Raw genomic sequence first — 16,750 nt, 5'->3', positions numbered from 1 at the left:
TTGAGCTTGACTCAAATTTTCTTTGGCCGATGAGCTTGGGCATTAAAAAATAATTTTTTTTAGGCTCCACTCTAATTTTTTCTGGTGAGTTCGTGACTTGTCGAATTTGATACAAATTACTAGCTCAACCCAAATAGTGTAAAGATTTAATCAAGACAGTCCAATTTAGTATTAAATTTTTTTTATAATTTTTGCAAATTAATTATGTAAATATACTCTGGACAATCTATACGGTCCTATTTAATATTAAAATTTTTTATAATTTTATAAAGTAACTATACATATACACTCTGACCAATTCATGTTTAAGATTAATTGTTTTAGAATTTTTATAAATTATATTTTCATAAAGATAATTTTTTAAAATATCTAAAATTTAATTTAACTAACAAACACGGTAACTTAACGGATAAAGAGTTGTCCTCTCTTGGATAATGGATAATTATGTAAAAAATAATTTAAAATGAACCGCGGAGACCATCTTAAAAGAAAATGGACGGCCAGATGCTGCTGAGCACTCATGCAAACATGAAAAGTATGCATTTATCAAACTTATTTTGATTATTAATAAATGTTAGTTATGCCTCGCTAAGGTCACAATATAGCATCACCTGTAATAGAAACTTATTTTACAAATATAAAAATTATAACATGACTGATACTTAAAAGTTTCACCAAAAAAGTTTGGCCGGCCAGTATATATTTTAATTATTACTTAGGAGGCCACCAAAAAATTAAAAAAAAAATTAGGAGGCCATTTGCCCATTTCACAAAAAATAGAAAGGGAATTTATAGCTAGGAAGCATTCGTCACCAAGAGCGGGGCCCCTGATTTCAGACTGTGGCCTAAACCAGCGTAAATGAGTTGCCGAAATTATAAAAGGAGAGGCCATACATTGGGATTTATGCACACCTTGAATTTATTTTATTAAAATCTTCACATTATAATGTATAACAAATATATGATTTCTAAATAATATCACAATCACAATGAGTATATAATTGTTGTAAATAATTACATTCCGTTCAAGAATATATGCTCATTAGCATGTTATTAAAAAAATAACATATTCAATTTAAAAACTTAAATGACGAAACGTTAAGTAATCCCACCAAGCGCTCTAATCCAATCCAAACTAAAATGCAAAGAATGAAAAGAATGGAAGTGAATAAAGATTAAAGAATGCCGCTTTGTTTTGCCTAATGGGCGGAAATAAGTCCAAATTTGGAGATAAAAAAAAATAGATTTGAATTTCGTAGAGTAAAGTTCGAAATATGAGTTGACCCAAATAATTAGTCATAAGGGTTAGGCTGAATTGAAAAAAAATTACTCAAATAAAAATGAGTTTTTTTAGCCTGGACCATATGATCCGTGAATCACATGTGTTATGATTGGCTTGTTTAATTCATACTATTATTTTTAAAAAATTTAAAAAAGAAAAAAATGAGAAAATTTTGTGGATATAAATCATATTAGGCATGACTTACTTAGTTGTATCATTTTATATATTTTATGCAAACATTATAAATTAATATTTTGATTTATTTAAAATAAACCATGAATAAATATCAAATTGAAACTTGTTATTTAGATATATTTTTTAAAAAAGTCATAAAAAATAAATGTTTTAAAAATTAAGTTGATGAGTTGGCCCATTTAACTCGTCAACCTTTAAATATTGGATTGAGTTAAAATTTTTTAACACATATAAAAATGAGCTGAACCCAATCCAACTTATAATTTTCTCAACCTATACGAGTTACCTCACATGGGCCGGGTTGACTCATATTCTCACCTTTATCATAAAGTGACCAAAATATACTTATTTGTCTTATTTAAAATTATTAGATTTTATCAATACTTGAAAGAATAAGATTTAAATATTTAATTTTTTATGATTAATGTATTTTTGTCCAATCAAATCAAACTAAGTAAATTTTGAAAAATATTTAGATAGATTGGGTGTATCATGTGATTTGTGATTTATTTAATAAAAACATACTCCCATCGTTAAAAAATATAAGATATTTTTAACCGAATCTCACCCTCAGTAAAGTAGTTACTTACTTTCTAACTAACCCCATCTTTTTATATTTACCTCTATTAAACACCCTATAATAAATATAAAGTTATTATCAATAGGGACACTTTTAAAAAAGGCAATGATTACACCTTAAAACATTAAAGATACCTTATATTTTTAAACATTTAACTTCTCAAAAAATACTTTATATTTTTAAATGAAGGGAGTAATATTTATATGATATTAAATATAAATTTATTTTGATATTAATAATAATAAAGAAAGAAAAGGAAAAAAATCAAATATAAATTATGTTATAAAAATTAAATTAATTTAAAAAATATCACACAAAATTTTATTTAAATTATTTAAAATATTTTAATTAAATAAATTATAAATGATATAACACATCTGATTTACTTAAGTATTTTTTGTGATTTTTAGTATATTAATAATGTTAATAATAAAAATTTATTATAGAATAAATAATATATAAAAAAATTAAATTTATAAATTTAAATAAAAATAAATATTTTAAATATCCAGATTGAAAACAATCCAGATTGATTTATGTCAGGGTCAAATCACTCATTATGTACGTTGGACCTTCCCCAAATGTGAGATTTGATATATATATGTATATATATTTACATTACATCTTTTGATTACCAGAAAAAGAAAATATGCTGAGGAAATTACGTGCCACTCAGGATGCACAGTGAATCTTAATTACCAAAAAGCATTAGATAGTGATAATGTTAAAAAAATAGGGGTGAATAATTATTAACAATAATCCAGCTGACTTCTTATCGTAGTCCTTGCCGTCCCCTGCAGCAACCCTTGGGGCTTGTTCTATATAAACTCCAGTGCGTGGAGATGCATAAGAATACTTGTTTGGTCATTTTATTGTCGCAAGTCTTTCTTTCGGTCGTCCCTAATCAATGGCGCAGAACAACGGTGTTCCCTCCTCCGGCGACGGCCTCATCCTCAGCTTCGGTGAGATGCTCATTGATTTCGTCCCCACCGTCTCCGGCGTCTCCTTGGCCGAGGCTCCCGGATTCCTCAAAGCCCCCGGCGGCGCTCCTGCCAACGTCGCCATCGCCGTGTCCAGGCTCGGTGGCCAGGCCGCCTTCGTCGGCAAGCTCGGCGACGACGAGTTCGGTCACATGCTCGCCGGGATCTTGAAGCAAAACGGCGTCAGATCTGATGGCATCACCTTCGACCAGGGTGCACGTACTGCCTTGGCCTTCGTCACCCTACGCGCTGACGGCGAGCGCGAGTTCATGTTCTACAGAAATCCAAGCGCTGATATGCTCCTCAAGCCAGAAGAGCTCAACCTCGAACTCATCAGATCGGTATGGATCTCTTCCCGTTTTTTCTTTCTTTTTTGCTTCGGCTTTTTGACTCCCGCCGAAGATCAAGTTTCTTGGAAAATTTACGATTTTTTCCGGCAAAGTTTTCGCGCTTCACGAACCGTGGGAGGGGAGGCTATGGGTCACGTTCTTTTTCTGAAATCGGTGCTGCCGCGTCAATTTCATTCTAGTGGGCCCCATGGGTAGATCTAGGAGATGATGATACTCGAAGATTACGCCGCGCAGGATTTTTTTTTTGGGGGAAATACAGGGATCCGGTTATTGATGGGGCAATGCGTTACCGATCCCTCTGAATCTGATTGAGATTTAATCAGATCGGACCGCAAAGTTGGGAGGGTCGGTGACATGTCACGTGAGCTCACTTGCTTCTCCCTCTTCCAACACCCAGATCATTTTGAATCTTTGTTCGCCGTTATTTTTTTCAGTTCTCAATCTTCGCGGTAATTCCCGGGAATTGACATGTGGGTTGGGTCCCACTCCCATCTATTGGATCTCAGCATCTCTGTGCCTTCACTCCAACAATTTGATATTTTAAAAAGCCTTTTAATTTTCAATTTTCTTATCATTAGTTTTGAGCCCGTGAATCTCACGCCCTACAACACTAATGACTTCATTGACTTGAGAGCCGACAAACTTATCTTGGTGTTAGACGGTTAGAGGGCAGCTGCGAGTCTTGGACCCCATAGTGGCGAACGCCCTCACGCGCTTCTTCCCCTGATTTTCCCCATAAATATAGGATTAGTATACGAGGACAACCCGTATATCTGTTCGTATCGTTGTTTTTGTTTTCTTTTGGTCAAATATGGCTATTTATTTTATAACATCTTGTTTTTGGATTTGTGGGCCGCGTCTGTTGTTGAGAGGTTGTTGGCAATGAGTAATGTGGTGGCTGTAGCGACTAGTCTTTATGTTTGCTTGTTGATCAAGGCCCACAATTTACAGCCTAGCTGGCACGTGCAAATTTAAAATGAATTTACTGGAGGCCCCTGCCTTGCGTGGTACAATAATGTATTCACGTGACGACATTAGAATTCAGATTCAGAATTATACAATATGTAATTCGATGTAACAGATTACAATATGGATTATACATGGAAAAGTCCTACTTGTATTTGGGGAAAAAAAATAAAAAAGGAATAATGTCACAATTTTTGTAACCATGGGTAAAATTGGCACGGATTTACTGTTGACTACAATTACCCAGGCTAAAGTATTCCATTACGGATCGATAAGCTTGATCGTGGAGCCGTGCAGATCGGCACACCTAAAGGCAATGGAAGTTGCCAAAGAAGCTGGGTGCTTACTGTCTTATGATCCAAACCTGAGGCTGCCTTTATGGCCTTCGGCTGACGAGGCCCGCAAGCAAATACTGAGCATATGGGATAAGGCAGATGTAATCAAGGTCAGTGATGTGGAGCTCGAGTTCCTTACCGGTAGTGACAAAATCGATGATGCTTCTGCCATGTCATTGTGGCATCCCAATTTAAAGTTGCTGCTCGTGACTCTTGGTGAGCATGGTTCCAGATACTACACCAAGGTAAAATCAGATTACTTGCCTTTTTTTTAAATTAAAAAAAAATTTAATCTACTGACTAATGTTCTTGTTGAACCTGCATACCATTTTACATTCAGTTTTGATTGGTGGGCTTGGGCAAACAGTGACTCTTAGCTCCTGCATGAGTTTGAGGCATTATAGATAAATTACACTTCGAGATCATAGCTGGATGAATGATAAAAGATGTAAAAATCTGTCTTAAATTGTTTTACTTCGAGACTTCGGTTAAATTTTAAAATTTTAAGTTACTTGAGATTGATCCTGAAGTGTATTTTTCCCGAATTGGGTTGATGTTTGGTTAATTGGCTATTGTGGGAATTCGTTTAAATGCCTTTCTCATTAGTTGTGTTGTATACCTACTGCGTGACGTATTTGAGTATGGAATGGATTGAAGGAATACGAGGGCGTCGTAACAAATTGTTGCTTTGGTTTTTAGCGCATGTCTACTTTCACGAGTTTAATTTTATGTGCCTATGAATAATTATTTTTATCCTGTTATGCAAAAAACCAGAATTTCCATGGATCGGTGGACGCTTTTCATGTCAACACAGTTGATACAACTGGCGCTGGTGATTCTTTTGTTGGCGCCCTCTTGTGCAAGATTGTCGACGATCAATCCGTACTTGAAGTAAGTTCTTAGATACGGCCGGCTAATTAAACCTCTGCATTGCTCACCAAGAAATAATCTGCAGTAGCTTTTTCTGTTGTAAAATCGCAAGCCTTTATTATACATGCTTGATATATTGTTAAAGTTCTCTAATAGTTTATTTTGTCACAAATTTCATTGCTAATTACAGGATGAAGCAAGGTTGAGAGAAGTCCTGAAGTATGCAAATGCTTGTGGAGCAATCACAACCACAAAAAAGGGAGCAATTCCCGCCCTTCCCACGGAGGCTGATGTGCGCAGCCTGATCAATGGGGCATAGAGTGTCTTGATTTTTAGTTTCCTTTTTTACCCCTCCTTGCCTTGCTTATCCTTCCGAGTTGCTTGTTATCAAATTAAGAGCGACATTGTCTCTCGGCTTTCTCTCTAGTGTTTTTTTTTTTTCACCCTTTCTGCTTTGATGGGAAGCGCCACATGCTTTCTTGTTTGCAAAATAATGTGTTCGTTAAATTTTGGGATTAGGCTTTAAACGAAAATTTGAATCATATGGCCGACGTTACTTGCAGCTTTCTAATCCACCTTTTTTGAACTTAAAAAAAAAAAAACGATTCGTGCCATTTAGTACATAGAAAATAAATTCAAGTCTTAAGAGATGCCGAAAAAGAAAGTTGGACTTGTCCTGCAGGAGGGAGGGCCACCGAATGAATGCAGTTAGCATTACACGCATGGGAAACGTGCACGTAAAAGTTTGATTCAACCAGCCATGACTGATCGAGTTGTAACGGACAACGTAATTCTCATTCCAACGAGAATTATTATTCTTCCTACTAGCTATGTTCTCGAAGCAAATGAACTGATTCAGACGACTGAGTCTCCAAATCTTAAATATGCGGATTACATGAGTGAATTATAAACATCAATCGTGCCTTTTGTTTCGGGAATTCCTGCTTCTCGAACTAGCAATGTGCCTGCCTCCTTCTGAAGCAACTTGGTCCATAACAACCTGCGAGGTGAGTTATAGAGTTACACGAACCATTCGTATTGTTGTCAAAGGAAATTTGGCCTCAAAAGAAGGCTCATTTAACGATTAAAGTACTCATTGATCTCTTTCTCGCGCACTTCATTTTGCGGCTGGTAAAAGGGGGCATAGTTGGACAAAGTGACCAATCAAAAACATAACTAGAGCACAATAGCCTGAGGATGGCATTCATCAACCTCCATCTTCAAGAACTTCCAAGCATATGCACATCTTTCCCACTTTGCTCGCATGTGAGCCATAAAAGACTCTGCCCATTTTTCACTGCTCCCTCTTGTGCTCAGATCATAAGGCACCGAAAAACTATTCAAACATGATGAGACTGTCAATACTTGATTATCGGTATAATAATATCAGAATTGTAAATCTCTTCCTGCAGGATGCCGTCTGTTCAAAATTAAAACTAGAAGAATAAAAAATGCAATTTCATTACGACAATGTCCCAGCAATTGATGAATGCACTTCCTGAAATGAGCTCTCCATGTTAAAAACTAGACACTTAAGATCTAAAACCCATGGCAAGAGCCGCGCCCTACATTGTCAATGTGCAGCAGAGTGGAGCTTTAATATCACCTTCTCAAGCAAAGTCAGATGCACGACCATAAAGGTGTATTTTTTTAAAAAAAATAATATGTCTAAGTATGAATTTTACTTAACAAGCTCTTCGCACAAAATTGCACCATCCATAGAAAATATCAGCGCAATGTATAAACCTACTTCAGTAAACTAGTTTCTGACGTTACAGTTTATGTCAATAGTAAAGCCATGTCGTGAATGGCTTCATGCCTTTATTTTTTCATTATTACGATCAATAAACGGAATAATTATTTAACCTCTCTGCTGCACAAAGAAATATATAACTTAGCTGCATAAATCGTTAGTATCTCAACACTTGTTGCTATCATTGATCTCCCCCCATTCTTCCAGGCATGCACTACTTTATAATCCTAAGCCTATGTAATTCGTGGATGCCAAATTTCCAATAGCTTAAATAGTTAGTTTTGCACAATTACCAAAGATTCTGTTATAATGTTCAACTAAATCTTATTCACAAATTCAGATTTACCTTAACAGTTCTTCTGCTTGAGATTCTTTCTTGAGGGTATGATTCCTGCAAGAGCTCAAATTTCACGTCACTAAGGATATTGTATATAAGGGGTAAGAATAACATCGACATTGCTATTAGAAGGAGTAAATTAAATTTTGTCAGCCAATGAGTAATATCAAATATCCTCTAGCTGTTGACAAGATGCCAAGTGCTATGTTACATTCCTTTGACTCTACACATGAACCAACTAATAATGGATATCCCTTCAGCCTTTTTTAGATTTTGTTTCAATTTTTCTCAAATATGGTGATCAAAGTCACTGAGGCAAGATGCTATTCAATGTTAGCACCTACGACTCATGAGAGGGACTGCCTCCAGCTAGCAGTGGTGGAACCAAGACTCAGAGTCATAGGGTACAAGATAATTTAATTTAAAAATTAATGTTTTCTTAAATAATAATTTCAAATAATTAAAAGTAATAATTACATTAGGACTGAAATTATAATAACATAAGTAGATTGATCATCATTGTTCTTTCTAAAAAATTATATTGAACATGTTAATATGATTCTTTTATGTAAATATCTTCTTCATATCTTATTTTGATCATTAAAATTTTATATATCTAATAAGCTTTCAAGCCCAAATTAGAGGATGCAAAATATTAAGAGTAGGCTGCAAAGTTGCAAAATTTAAATTCCCTACTTGTAATTTTTCCCAAATTAAGGGGATGCATTTGCCCTCCCTCACAACAAAGTGGCTACACCACTCGCAACCACCAACGAGGCACTACTAGGCAAGACCTTTAGGTCTCTTATTTTTCCTTTCAAGCCAGTGCCTTAGGCGCCCCTACATGCTTGGAAGCAAAAGGGGTAAAGTTAACTTAATAGTTCAGCCCAATTTGAAAGTAGCAATAAGTTAAATAGGAAACTAAAATACCTAATTTTAGAAGTCCAGCCCAACCTTAGAGATTTCAGAATAGGGTAAAATAGTTATTATTTTAAAATATCATTTAAGCTATTAGTAGTTTATGGTTAACAGCCACAAATAACCCAAAAAAAAAAAAGTTGCCCACAAGGAACTGCAGACTGTGTCCCAAACCAGAATCACAGCAAAGAGTGATAAATAAGACAGCAACAGCAATTAATATGAGATGAAAATACTTAGGTTTTGATATTAATGAGATGAATAACCGAATTAGATGTACATGGGAGCTCTGATTCTGGCCCAAAACCCTATTTCCTCTAAAAGATGATAAAACACTCTAGCAACACAGATTACAAGCTTCAATACAAGAGTCTCACTCCCATTGGCATTCGAGAGGCCAATCTCTCCTTACTATTCCAGTCTCATTCTTCTTAGCCCTCCCTTCCTAAATAAAAGACTACTAATACCTTCAGTGGCTGACACATCGCCCATACTAACCAAAAGATCCCAATCATTACAAAAGATCACAAAATACTGTTCCTTACGGCTATGGATTGAAGGGTAAACTTCTAGACTAGTTCAAGTATTTCCACTAGAGTTATTCTTCCCCTTTGACTTCCTCTGATATGTCTTAGGAAAATAACGGGCCCTATCATCACCCTCCCCTAAGAGCTCCACCTTGTCCTCAAGGGGAAAAGTTGGAAACTGTTTGCAAATTGTTTCTGCACATTCCCAAGAGTTCTCAAATTCAAGTAAGCCTTGCCATTTAACCAACACTTCTCGCTGTCCATTCATAAGCCGGCGCACCTTCCTAATGTCTTGAGGCTGCACTTGTAATTCAAACTCATTAGAAAGCATCGTAGGGATGGTAGGCTGTGCCACAGCAGCTGAAACCATTTGCTTGAGCTGAGAAACATGAAATACGGGGTGAATGCGGGCGGTGGTTGGAAGTTCCAGCTTGTAGGCCACTGTTCCGATCTTCTCAAGAACCTTGAAAGGTCCACAAAAAGGCGAGCTGAGCTTCTCATTGCTCCTCTTGGCTAAGGTTTTTAGTCGATAAGGGCGAAGCTTCACATAAACAAAGTCCCCAATCTCAAATTGCACGTCCTGGCGATGCTTATCAGCTTGCGCCTTCATTTTACTTTGAGCCTTAGCTAAATTGTCCCTTAATTGTTCAATGATCTGATTTCGAGCTTGAATCTGTTCACTCACATCTTCCACAACTGAAGGTTCGCCACTAAATTTTAGAAATGTAGGTGGATCCCGGCCATATACCGCCTTGAAAGGTGTCATGCCAGCCGCACTATGGAATGAAGTATTGTACCAATATTCAGCCCAAGACAACCATTTAGCCCATTGAGTTGGTTTTTCATTAGCAAAACAGCGCAAGTAAGTCTCCAAACTCCTATTTAACACTTCCGTCTATCCATCTGTTTCCGGATGATACAATGAGCTAAGGCAAAGTTGGGTTCCAGCTTGCTTGAACAATTCTTGCCAAAATTGGCTAATGAAAATTCTGTCTCAATCTGAAACTATGGTTTTAGGGAAACCATGCAACTTCACAACCTCATTCACAAACTTTTCAACAACATCCTTTGCAGAAAAAGGGTGGGCAAGAGTGAAAAAATGAGCATATTTGGTGAGTCTATCCACTACCACTAGAATGGTGTCATACCTTTTTGATTTAGGAAGCCCGGTAATGAAATCCATGCTAATGTCTTCCCAAATGTTTTGAGGAATGGTTAACAGCTGTAACAGACCAGCAGGAGTTAGCGCTTGATATTTATTCTTTTGACAGATCTCACAACTCGCCACATATTGCTGAACATCCCTTTTAATTCCTTCCCAATACACCACATTGGACAGCCTCTTGTAGGTGCGTAAGTAGCCCGAATGCCCCCCTATTGGAGAATCATGATATTCCTTCAATAACAAGGGAATTCTGGTGGAATTTTTTTGGTAAGACTAACCTCTCTTTATAGTGTAGGCAGCCATGAACTAAGCTGTACCCTTCCACCCCAGTTTTATCAGTTAGGAGTTGCTGTAGAATTTTGCTCAATTTTGGGTCTGCTTGCACCTCCTTCTCCCATTCTTCCACATCATTATATTGCCATAATGAGAATCCCATTAGTTCCAGTGATTCTTCTCTTCTGGATAGGGCATCAGCAGCCCTATTCTCTTTTCCGGGCTTGTAAATAATCTCAAACTTGAAGCCCATTAATTTTGACACCCATTTCTGCTGGTTTTCATCAACCACTCTCTGCTCCAGCAAGTACTTCAGTGCTTTTTGATCTGTACGGATGATAAATTTATGCCCCCAAAGGTAATGGCGCCATTTTTTAACTGACATAACAATAGCCATAAGCTCTCTTTCATAAATAGAGCATTGTTGGGCTCTATGTGAGAGCTTTTGGCTAAAATATGCCACTGGTCTGCCTTGTTGCATCAAAACTGCCCCTATTCCGGTACTAGACGCATCAGTCTCAAGCTCAAAAGGAATGGTAAAATCGGGCATTGCAAGCACTGGCAGTGAAGTCATGGCAGTTTTGAGCTGTTCAAATGCCTTTTTCGCTTCCACTGACCACTTGAAAGAATCCTTTTCAAGTAAATCAGTAAGGGGGCTAGCAATCTTCCCATAGTTCTTGACAAATCGACGATAGTACCCGGTCAGCCCAAGGAAACCCCTCAAAGACTTCACATTCTTAGGCTTTGGCCATTTCACCATGCTCTCTATCTTAGCGGGATCAGCTTGAACTCCTTCTCTTGATATCAGATACCCCAAGTATTCAATCTTGGGTTGTATGAAACTACATTTCTTCAAATTAATCACAAGCTGATTTTCCTTTAAGATAGCAAATACAGTCTCCAAATGCTTTAAATGAGTGGTTAAGTCATCACTATATATGAGAATGTCATCTAAAAATACCAATACAAACTTGAGTAAATACTCCCTGAATACCTCATTCATCAAGGATTGGAAGGTTGAGGGAGCATTGGTTAATCCAAAGGGCATCAACTTGAACTCATAATGTCCTTCATGTGTTCTAAATGCTGTTTTGTGTTCATCCCCAGCCTTAATCCGAATTTGGTGGTATCCAGACTTCAAATCCAGCTTGGAGAAAATTTTGGCTCCCTTCAATTCATCCAATAGTTCATCTATGGCTGGAATAGGAAATTTATCCGGGATTGTAATTTTGTTTAAGGCCCTCTAATCAATACAAAACCTCCAACTTCCATCTTTCTTCCTGACCAAAAACACTGGACTTGAGTATGGGCTGTTGCTTGGCTGAATAATTCCAGCCTGTAACATGTCCTTCACCAAACCTTCTATTTCGTTTTTCTGCATATGGGGGTATCGATAGGGCCTTATGTTCGGTGGCTGCTCTCCAGGTTTAATAAGAATAGCATGATCTTGTGAACGGGTTGGAGGTAGGCCTTCAAGAACTTGGTAGACAATAGGATATTTCTCCAATAACTCATGAATTTCAGGAGAAAAAATGAAAGTACTTTCATTGCTGCCCGTGAGCCCACTATATTCAATCAGAAACCCCTCTCCTTTCTTTCCTACAGAGTGAATTAGTGACCTGAAAGTAGCCTGAGCCCGAGTAAGAGATGGATCACCCTGCAAGCAAATTCTCTTTACTTTCTTGCCAATCTTCATTGTTAACTTGCTCCAATTGACCTTCACATCCCCCAGGGATTTCAACCACTCCATTCCCAAGACTGCATCAACCCCTTTCAACGTGAAAGGATAGAAGGTTTGAATGATTTGGTACCCCTGGACACTCAAACAGAGGTCCTTACACCTTTTCCTCCCTTTTACAACAAACCCATCACCCACTGTAACCGTATATTCAGAAATCTCATCAAAAGATAATTTCAATTTACTCTGCAGATTTTCAGCGATGAAGTTATGGGTAGCGCCACTGTCAATCAGAATTATCACTTCAGTGCCTCCGATCCTCCCTTTAACCTTCATAGTGTGATTATTGCCGAATCCATCCATGGAATTGAGAGATAATTCCATCTGTGCCCCTTCATCAGCATTTTCGAATTCCCCTCCTTCAAGTTCAGCCTCTGCGTCATCTTCCTCTCTCTCCTTTTCCGCCCCCATCTCCATTATCAGTACCTGAAGGTTCTTGTTTTTGCACTGGTGGGTCGGGCTGTATTTATCTCCACACTTGAAACACAGTCCTAACTCACGTCGCCTTGCAATCTTAGCGTCAAAGAGTTGTCGCGAGTTTCCCGTCCTCTTCGTCGACGATCCCCAATTCGAAATGCTCGCAACCTTGGAATGCTCTGTTTTCGTATCCGTTTTCTTCAAATTTTCAGCAGCTGAAGACGTTGCAGTATGCATGTTGCGATTCCCTTCAGTCACGTGCGTAACTCGTGTGGAATAAATGGGTTGCAGCGTTTCGAGTTTGGGCCCAAACTGAGGACGTTGGGTTCGGGTGATCCGGGTTTCTCTGCAATCTCCAAGTATCCGATTCCTCTCCTCTATACACACCGCCATCTCCATCAGCTCTCGCAGTGTCGGAGTTTTCGTTAACTTCAACTCAACTCTGATCTCTGGTTTTAACCCAGAACGGAACGCACCGATCAAGCATTCTTCAGAGGCCTCCTTCAGCGGCGCAGATAAGAGCTCGAATTCTTCAACAAATTCCAGCACCGTCCTGTCCTGTCTGGATGTGAACAATCGCTCATATTCCCCCCTGGCTAAGAGGAGTAAAACCTGCGTAGCAACTCACTCTTGAACTCCGTCCAGTGACTCAGAGGTATCCTGGTCTCCAACCATTGGTACCAATTTAATGCCTTACCCTCAAGACATACCACCATAGCCTCAAGCTTATCTCGTTCTACAATGGAGTTAACATGGAAATATCTCTCCACCCGAAAAAGCCATCCCAACGGGTGCTCGCCTGAAAAAACAGGTAATTCTAACTTTCTATATTTGCTTTCGTCTGTATCACCGCCTGGGTTGCTCACCGAAACCTCCTCATGACCTTCCTGTTCGTTTGCACGTGGCCCGGTTATCTTCTTCTCTATTTGCACCAGGGCATCATTAATAGTCTTTAATGTTTCTTTAATACCGTTTACATCTCGGGTCAATACCCCAACCGTTTCCTTCAGTTCCTGTACCTCCAGATCAGCATACTGGACCCTTTCCGCCATATCTCCTTACACACCACACCCAGAGATTGTACCTACTCTGATACCAAATAATGTGTCCCAAACCAGAATCACAGCAAAGAGTAATAAATAAGACAGCAATAGCAATTAATATGAGAGGAAAATACTTAGATTTTGATATTAATGAGATGAATAACCGAATCAGATGTACATGGGAGCTCTGATTCTGGCCCAAAACCCTATTTCCTCTAAAAGATGATAAAACACTCTAGCAACATGGATTACAAGCTTCAATACAAGAGTCTCACTCCCATTGGCATTCGAGTGGCCAATCTCTCCTTACTATTCCAGTCTCATTCTTCTTAGCCCTCCCTTCCTAAACAAAAGACTACTAATACCTTCAGTGGCTGACACATCGCCCATACTACCCAAAAGATCCCAATCATTACAAAAGATCACAAAATACTGTTCCTTATGGCTATGGACTGAAGGGTAAACTTCTAGACTAGTTCAAGTATTTTCACTGGAGTTATTCTTCCCCTTTGACTTCCTCTGATATGTCTTAGGAAAATAACGGGCCCTATCAAACTGCAGACACACCTATTTTTTGAGCAATAAAGTTGATTTATTAACTTCATAGACATATGGCTTAAATAATGACTTCATAAGCACATTTAACAATTAACATCGTGAATTATGACTTATTGATTTTCATGCTTGAGTAGAGATGCTTAAATAGTTAATTATATGTCAAATGTTATTCAAAATTTAAATATCTATATTTTCCCCCTAATGCATATCACCTAAAGCATTTTAGAAGTCCAACACCTTAAAAGGCACACTTTGCTTTTGACCATCTTGCTCTGAACACAATATAATTTTGAAATATATATATATATATATATCCAGCAAAATTTCATCCAATTTCAATGTCAGACAGATAAAGGCAGTTTCAGAACAGAAATCATACAGGCTCACTTAGAACTTCCTACCTGCAGATGGATAATTGGAAAATGTGGAGATATTTGGTGGAAAGATTATAAATAGCATCAGCAATGTGCTCCTTGCTGAACAGATACACCACCGGATAGCCTAGAAGCCATCTGAAGCACATAAATACAGCGTCAATGAGTTAAAATGAGATAGTACTAACACATATTGCATGTTTGGAGTGGCAGGAAAATGCATGCACTATTCAGTGGCATTGCCTACAGGTGGTACAATTCAAGATGAGATCCCAAGTAGTGTAAATATTAAGAAAGTGATTGCCTTCATACAAGCTAGCTTTATATTGTATTCTGAGATTAGAACATAGCATACTAATGGCAGGCAGGCTGCAACTTGAGAAAGTATTATTATCATATTGTAGCCAGCCCCCCTAGCCGACCCCATCTAGTGGGATAAAGGCTTATTGTTGTTGTTTGTTTGTTTGTTTGTTTGTAGCCAGCCCCTTCATTTGGACTATCCCTCTCTGGGAAGGACAAGGGAAAATAACCAAGACCAAAAGATTTTGTGTGTGTGCAAATGAACCATACCAGAAGAGCAATATAAATAAACAGAACTTCAGGGAATTACCCATTCAAGGTTGGTACTGTCACTTTAGAGTCCTTCATACAATTGCTGAGATCAATGCACTCAGTAGACTGAGAATAAAAAATCTGACAGCAAGTGGATTGGGAATTATCCATAGGCTCTGTGCCTTGAGATGATGATAGATTGTGTATTCCCTCATGAGTAAATATTGATGAGAACAACTTCTGAATTGATATGAGTTGCAATGCTAATGGGCTTTTCTCTATCTCTGTTATCATCTGAATGTATGTTTAAGGTAAATAAAAGGAAAAAAAATTATAAAAAGGGGAAGGTGTATATATATATATGTTTTTTTTTTTTGGGGGGGGGGGCTTGAATCTTATTCCAAAGCAGGAAAAAACCTGTGGAGGTTCCTGTTCAAGGTCCACAAAGACCAACTTTACTTCCGAGTTTAAAGTTGATCTAACATGCTCAGCTAACCCTTTTATGTGGATCAAGTAAATCATATCTTGTATAATCATCACCCTTAGAAGCTCAAAAACCGGCGACAGCTGAAAAAGGTATAAATACCAAGCAATTGATTTCCTAAATGAGAAGGTCCATATTGAGCCAAATGAACATAAAACATCGCAAGGATGAAGAATTGCAGCTCTCACAGACACCAAGAGAATCTACTGCGCAACGGCGTTAAGTTGAGGTAGATATAGAAGTGAAATAGAAAGAGCAGTTCAAACCTTTAGACAAAGTTCGAGGAGTGAACAAAGATGGTGCTGTAGCTCAGGCATCTTTCCACCATAGTCCACCATGACAACAGGTCTCATTCCTGTGGATAGGGCCAGAATATCTGCCACAAAATTATAGGAGTCACCATATCACCTGATAGAGTAAGATTTCATCGGAGTTCAAATGTAAAAGCAAATGGCGGACTTAAATATGTAGTCTGAAACATATATCGCATGGTGCTCAGAAAAACTTGAATTAGTTAATAAAAGAACCTAATTCTAATCGGCGCTTGGTAGAAGGCTTGAGGCGCCATTTGATCTGAGCTAAAGAGGAATCTAACACTTTCACAGCTTCGTCCAACACTGCAAGATCGCCAGGAAAGCATGCTTGTTTGTTGGAGGATTCCACGCGGCCCTCTTCCATTTCCAATACGTTTCCTTCCCTCACGCTCGCACGAGAACCAATCAGCACTCGCTCCAAAATGACAACTTTGAATATGCAAACGACCAGGACACTACCTCAAACGACGGGTGTTGTTGATCTAGAGGATGGGCCACAGACCACAGTGTCGCCGCGCTGTTTTGGATTTACTTTTTTTTTTTTGGCCAGTGTGCCTGTTGTAAGATTTAATAATGATAATTTAGACCAAGAACGCTTACATCAATTGATAAGAGATTGTCCTAATTTAATCAAAAGTCTTAAGTTTAAACTTTAAAAATACAGCTAGTTTGATAAATCCTTCAAAAAAATGTAGTAGAGGCTTTTTTAATCAGAATTAAACTCTTAAAATTTTATTAA

The 16,750-nt window shown here is 38.0% G+C and overlaps 2 protein-coding genes across 5 annotated transcripts; one reads left to right on the top strand and one right to left on the bottom strand.

Moving 5' to 3' along the window:
- The first annotated feature begins 2,893 nt into the window (after window positions 1–2,893).
- LOC129313441 (probable fructokinase-4) lies at window positions 2,894–6,001 on the top strand. The gene is made up of 4 exons (XM_054956543.1): window positions 2,894–3,378; window positions 4,601–4,933; window positions 5,463–5,579; window positions 5,749–6,001. The coding sequence occupies exons 1-4, from the start codon at window positions 2,965–2,967 to the stop codon at window positions 5,875–5,877; spliced, it is 993 nt and encodes a 330-aa protein (XP_054812518.1). The 5' UTR covers window positions 2,894–2,964; the 3' UTR covers window positions 5,878–6,001.
- A 327-nt stretch (window positions 6,002–6,328) lies between these two features.
- Window positions 6,329–16,504, bottom strand: LOC129313442 (uncharacterized). Of its 4 annotated transcripts, none has more exons than XR_008593950.1 (8): window positions 16,225–16,502; window positions 15,964–16,073; window positions 15,631–15,780; window positions 15,272–15,507; window positions 14,689–14,799; window positions 7,658–7,702; window positions 6,675–6,894; window positions 6,329–6,558 (listed from the first exon to the last, which is right to left on the bottom strand). XR_008593950.1 is itself a non-coding variant. In XM_054956544.1 (8 exons), coding segments are annotated over exons 1-8 (963 nt in total). In that variant the 5' UTR covers window positions 16,376–16,504; the 3' UTR covers window positions 6,329–6,557. The 4 variants fall into 4 exon arrangements, 3 of the variants coding, with proteins under 3 accessions (XP_054812519.1, XP_054812520.1, XP_054812521.1); XM_054956544.1 differs by having other exon boundaries at window positions 6,736–6,894; window positions 16,225–16,504; XM_054956545.1 differs by having other exon boundaries at window positions 6,329–6,894; window positions 15,964–16,105; window positions 16,225–16,363.
- Between the last annotated feature and the right edge of the window lie 246 nt (window positions 16,505–16,750).

Source organism: Prosopis cineraria, unplaced genomic scaffold (assembly GCF_029017545.1).
Source record: "Prosopis cineraria cultivar Desert tree isolate PC_DT_omini unplaced genomic scaffold, ASM2901754v1 PC6, whole genome shotgun sequence".
In the NCBI taxonomy this organism is placed as follows: domain Eukaryota; kingdom Viridiplantae; phylum Streptophyta; class Magnoliopsida; order Fabales; family Fabaceae; genus Prosopis; species Prosopis cineraria.
This window is presented reverse-complemented; position numbering and strand designations above follow the sequence as displayed.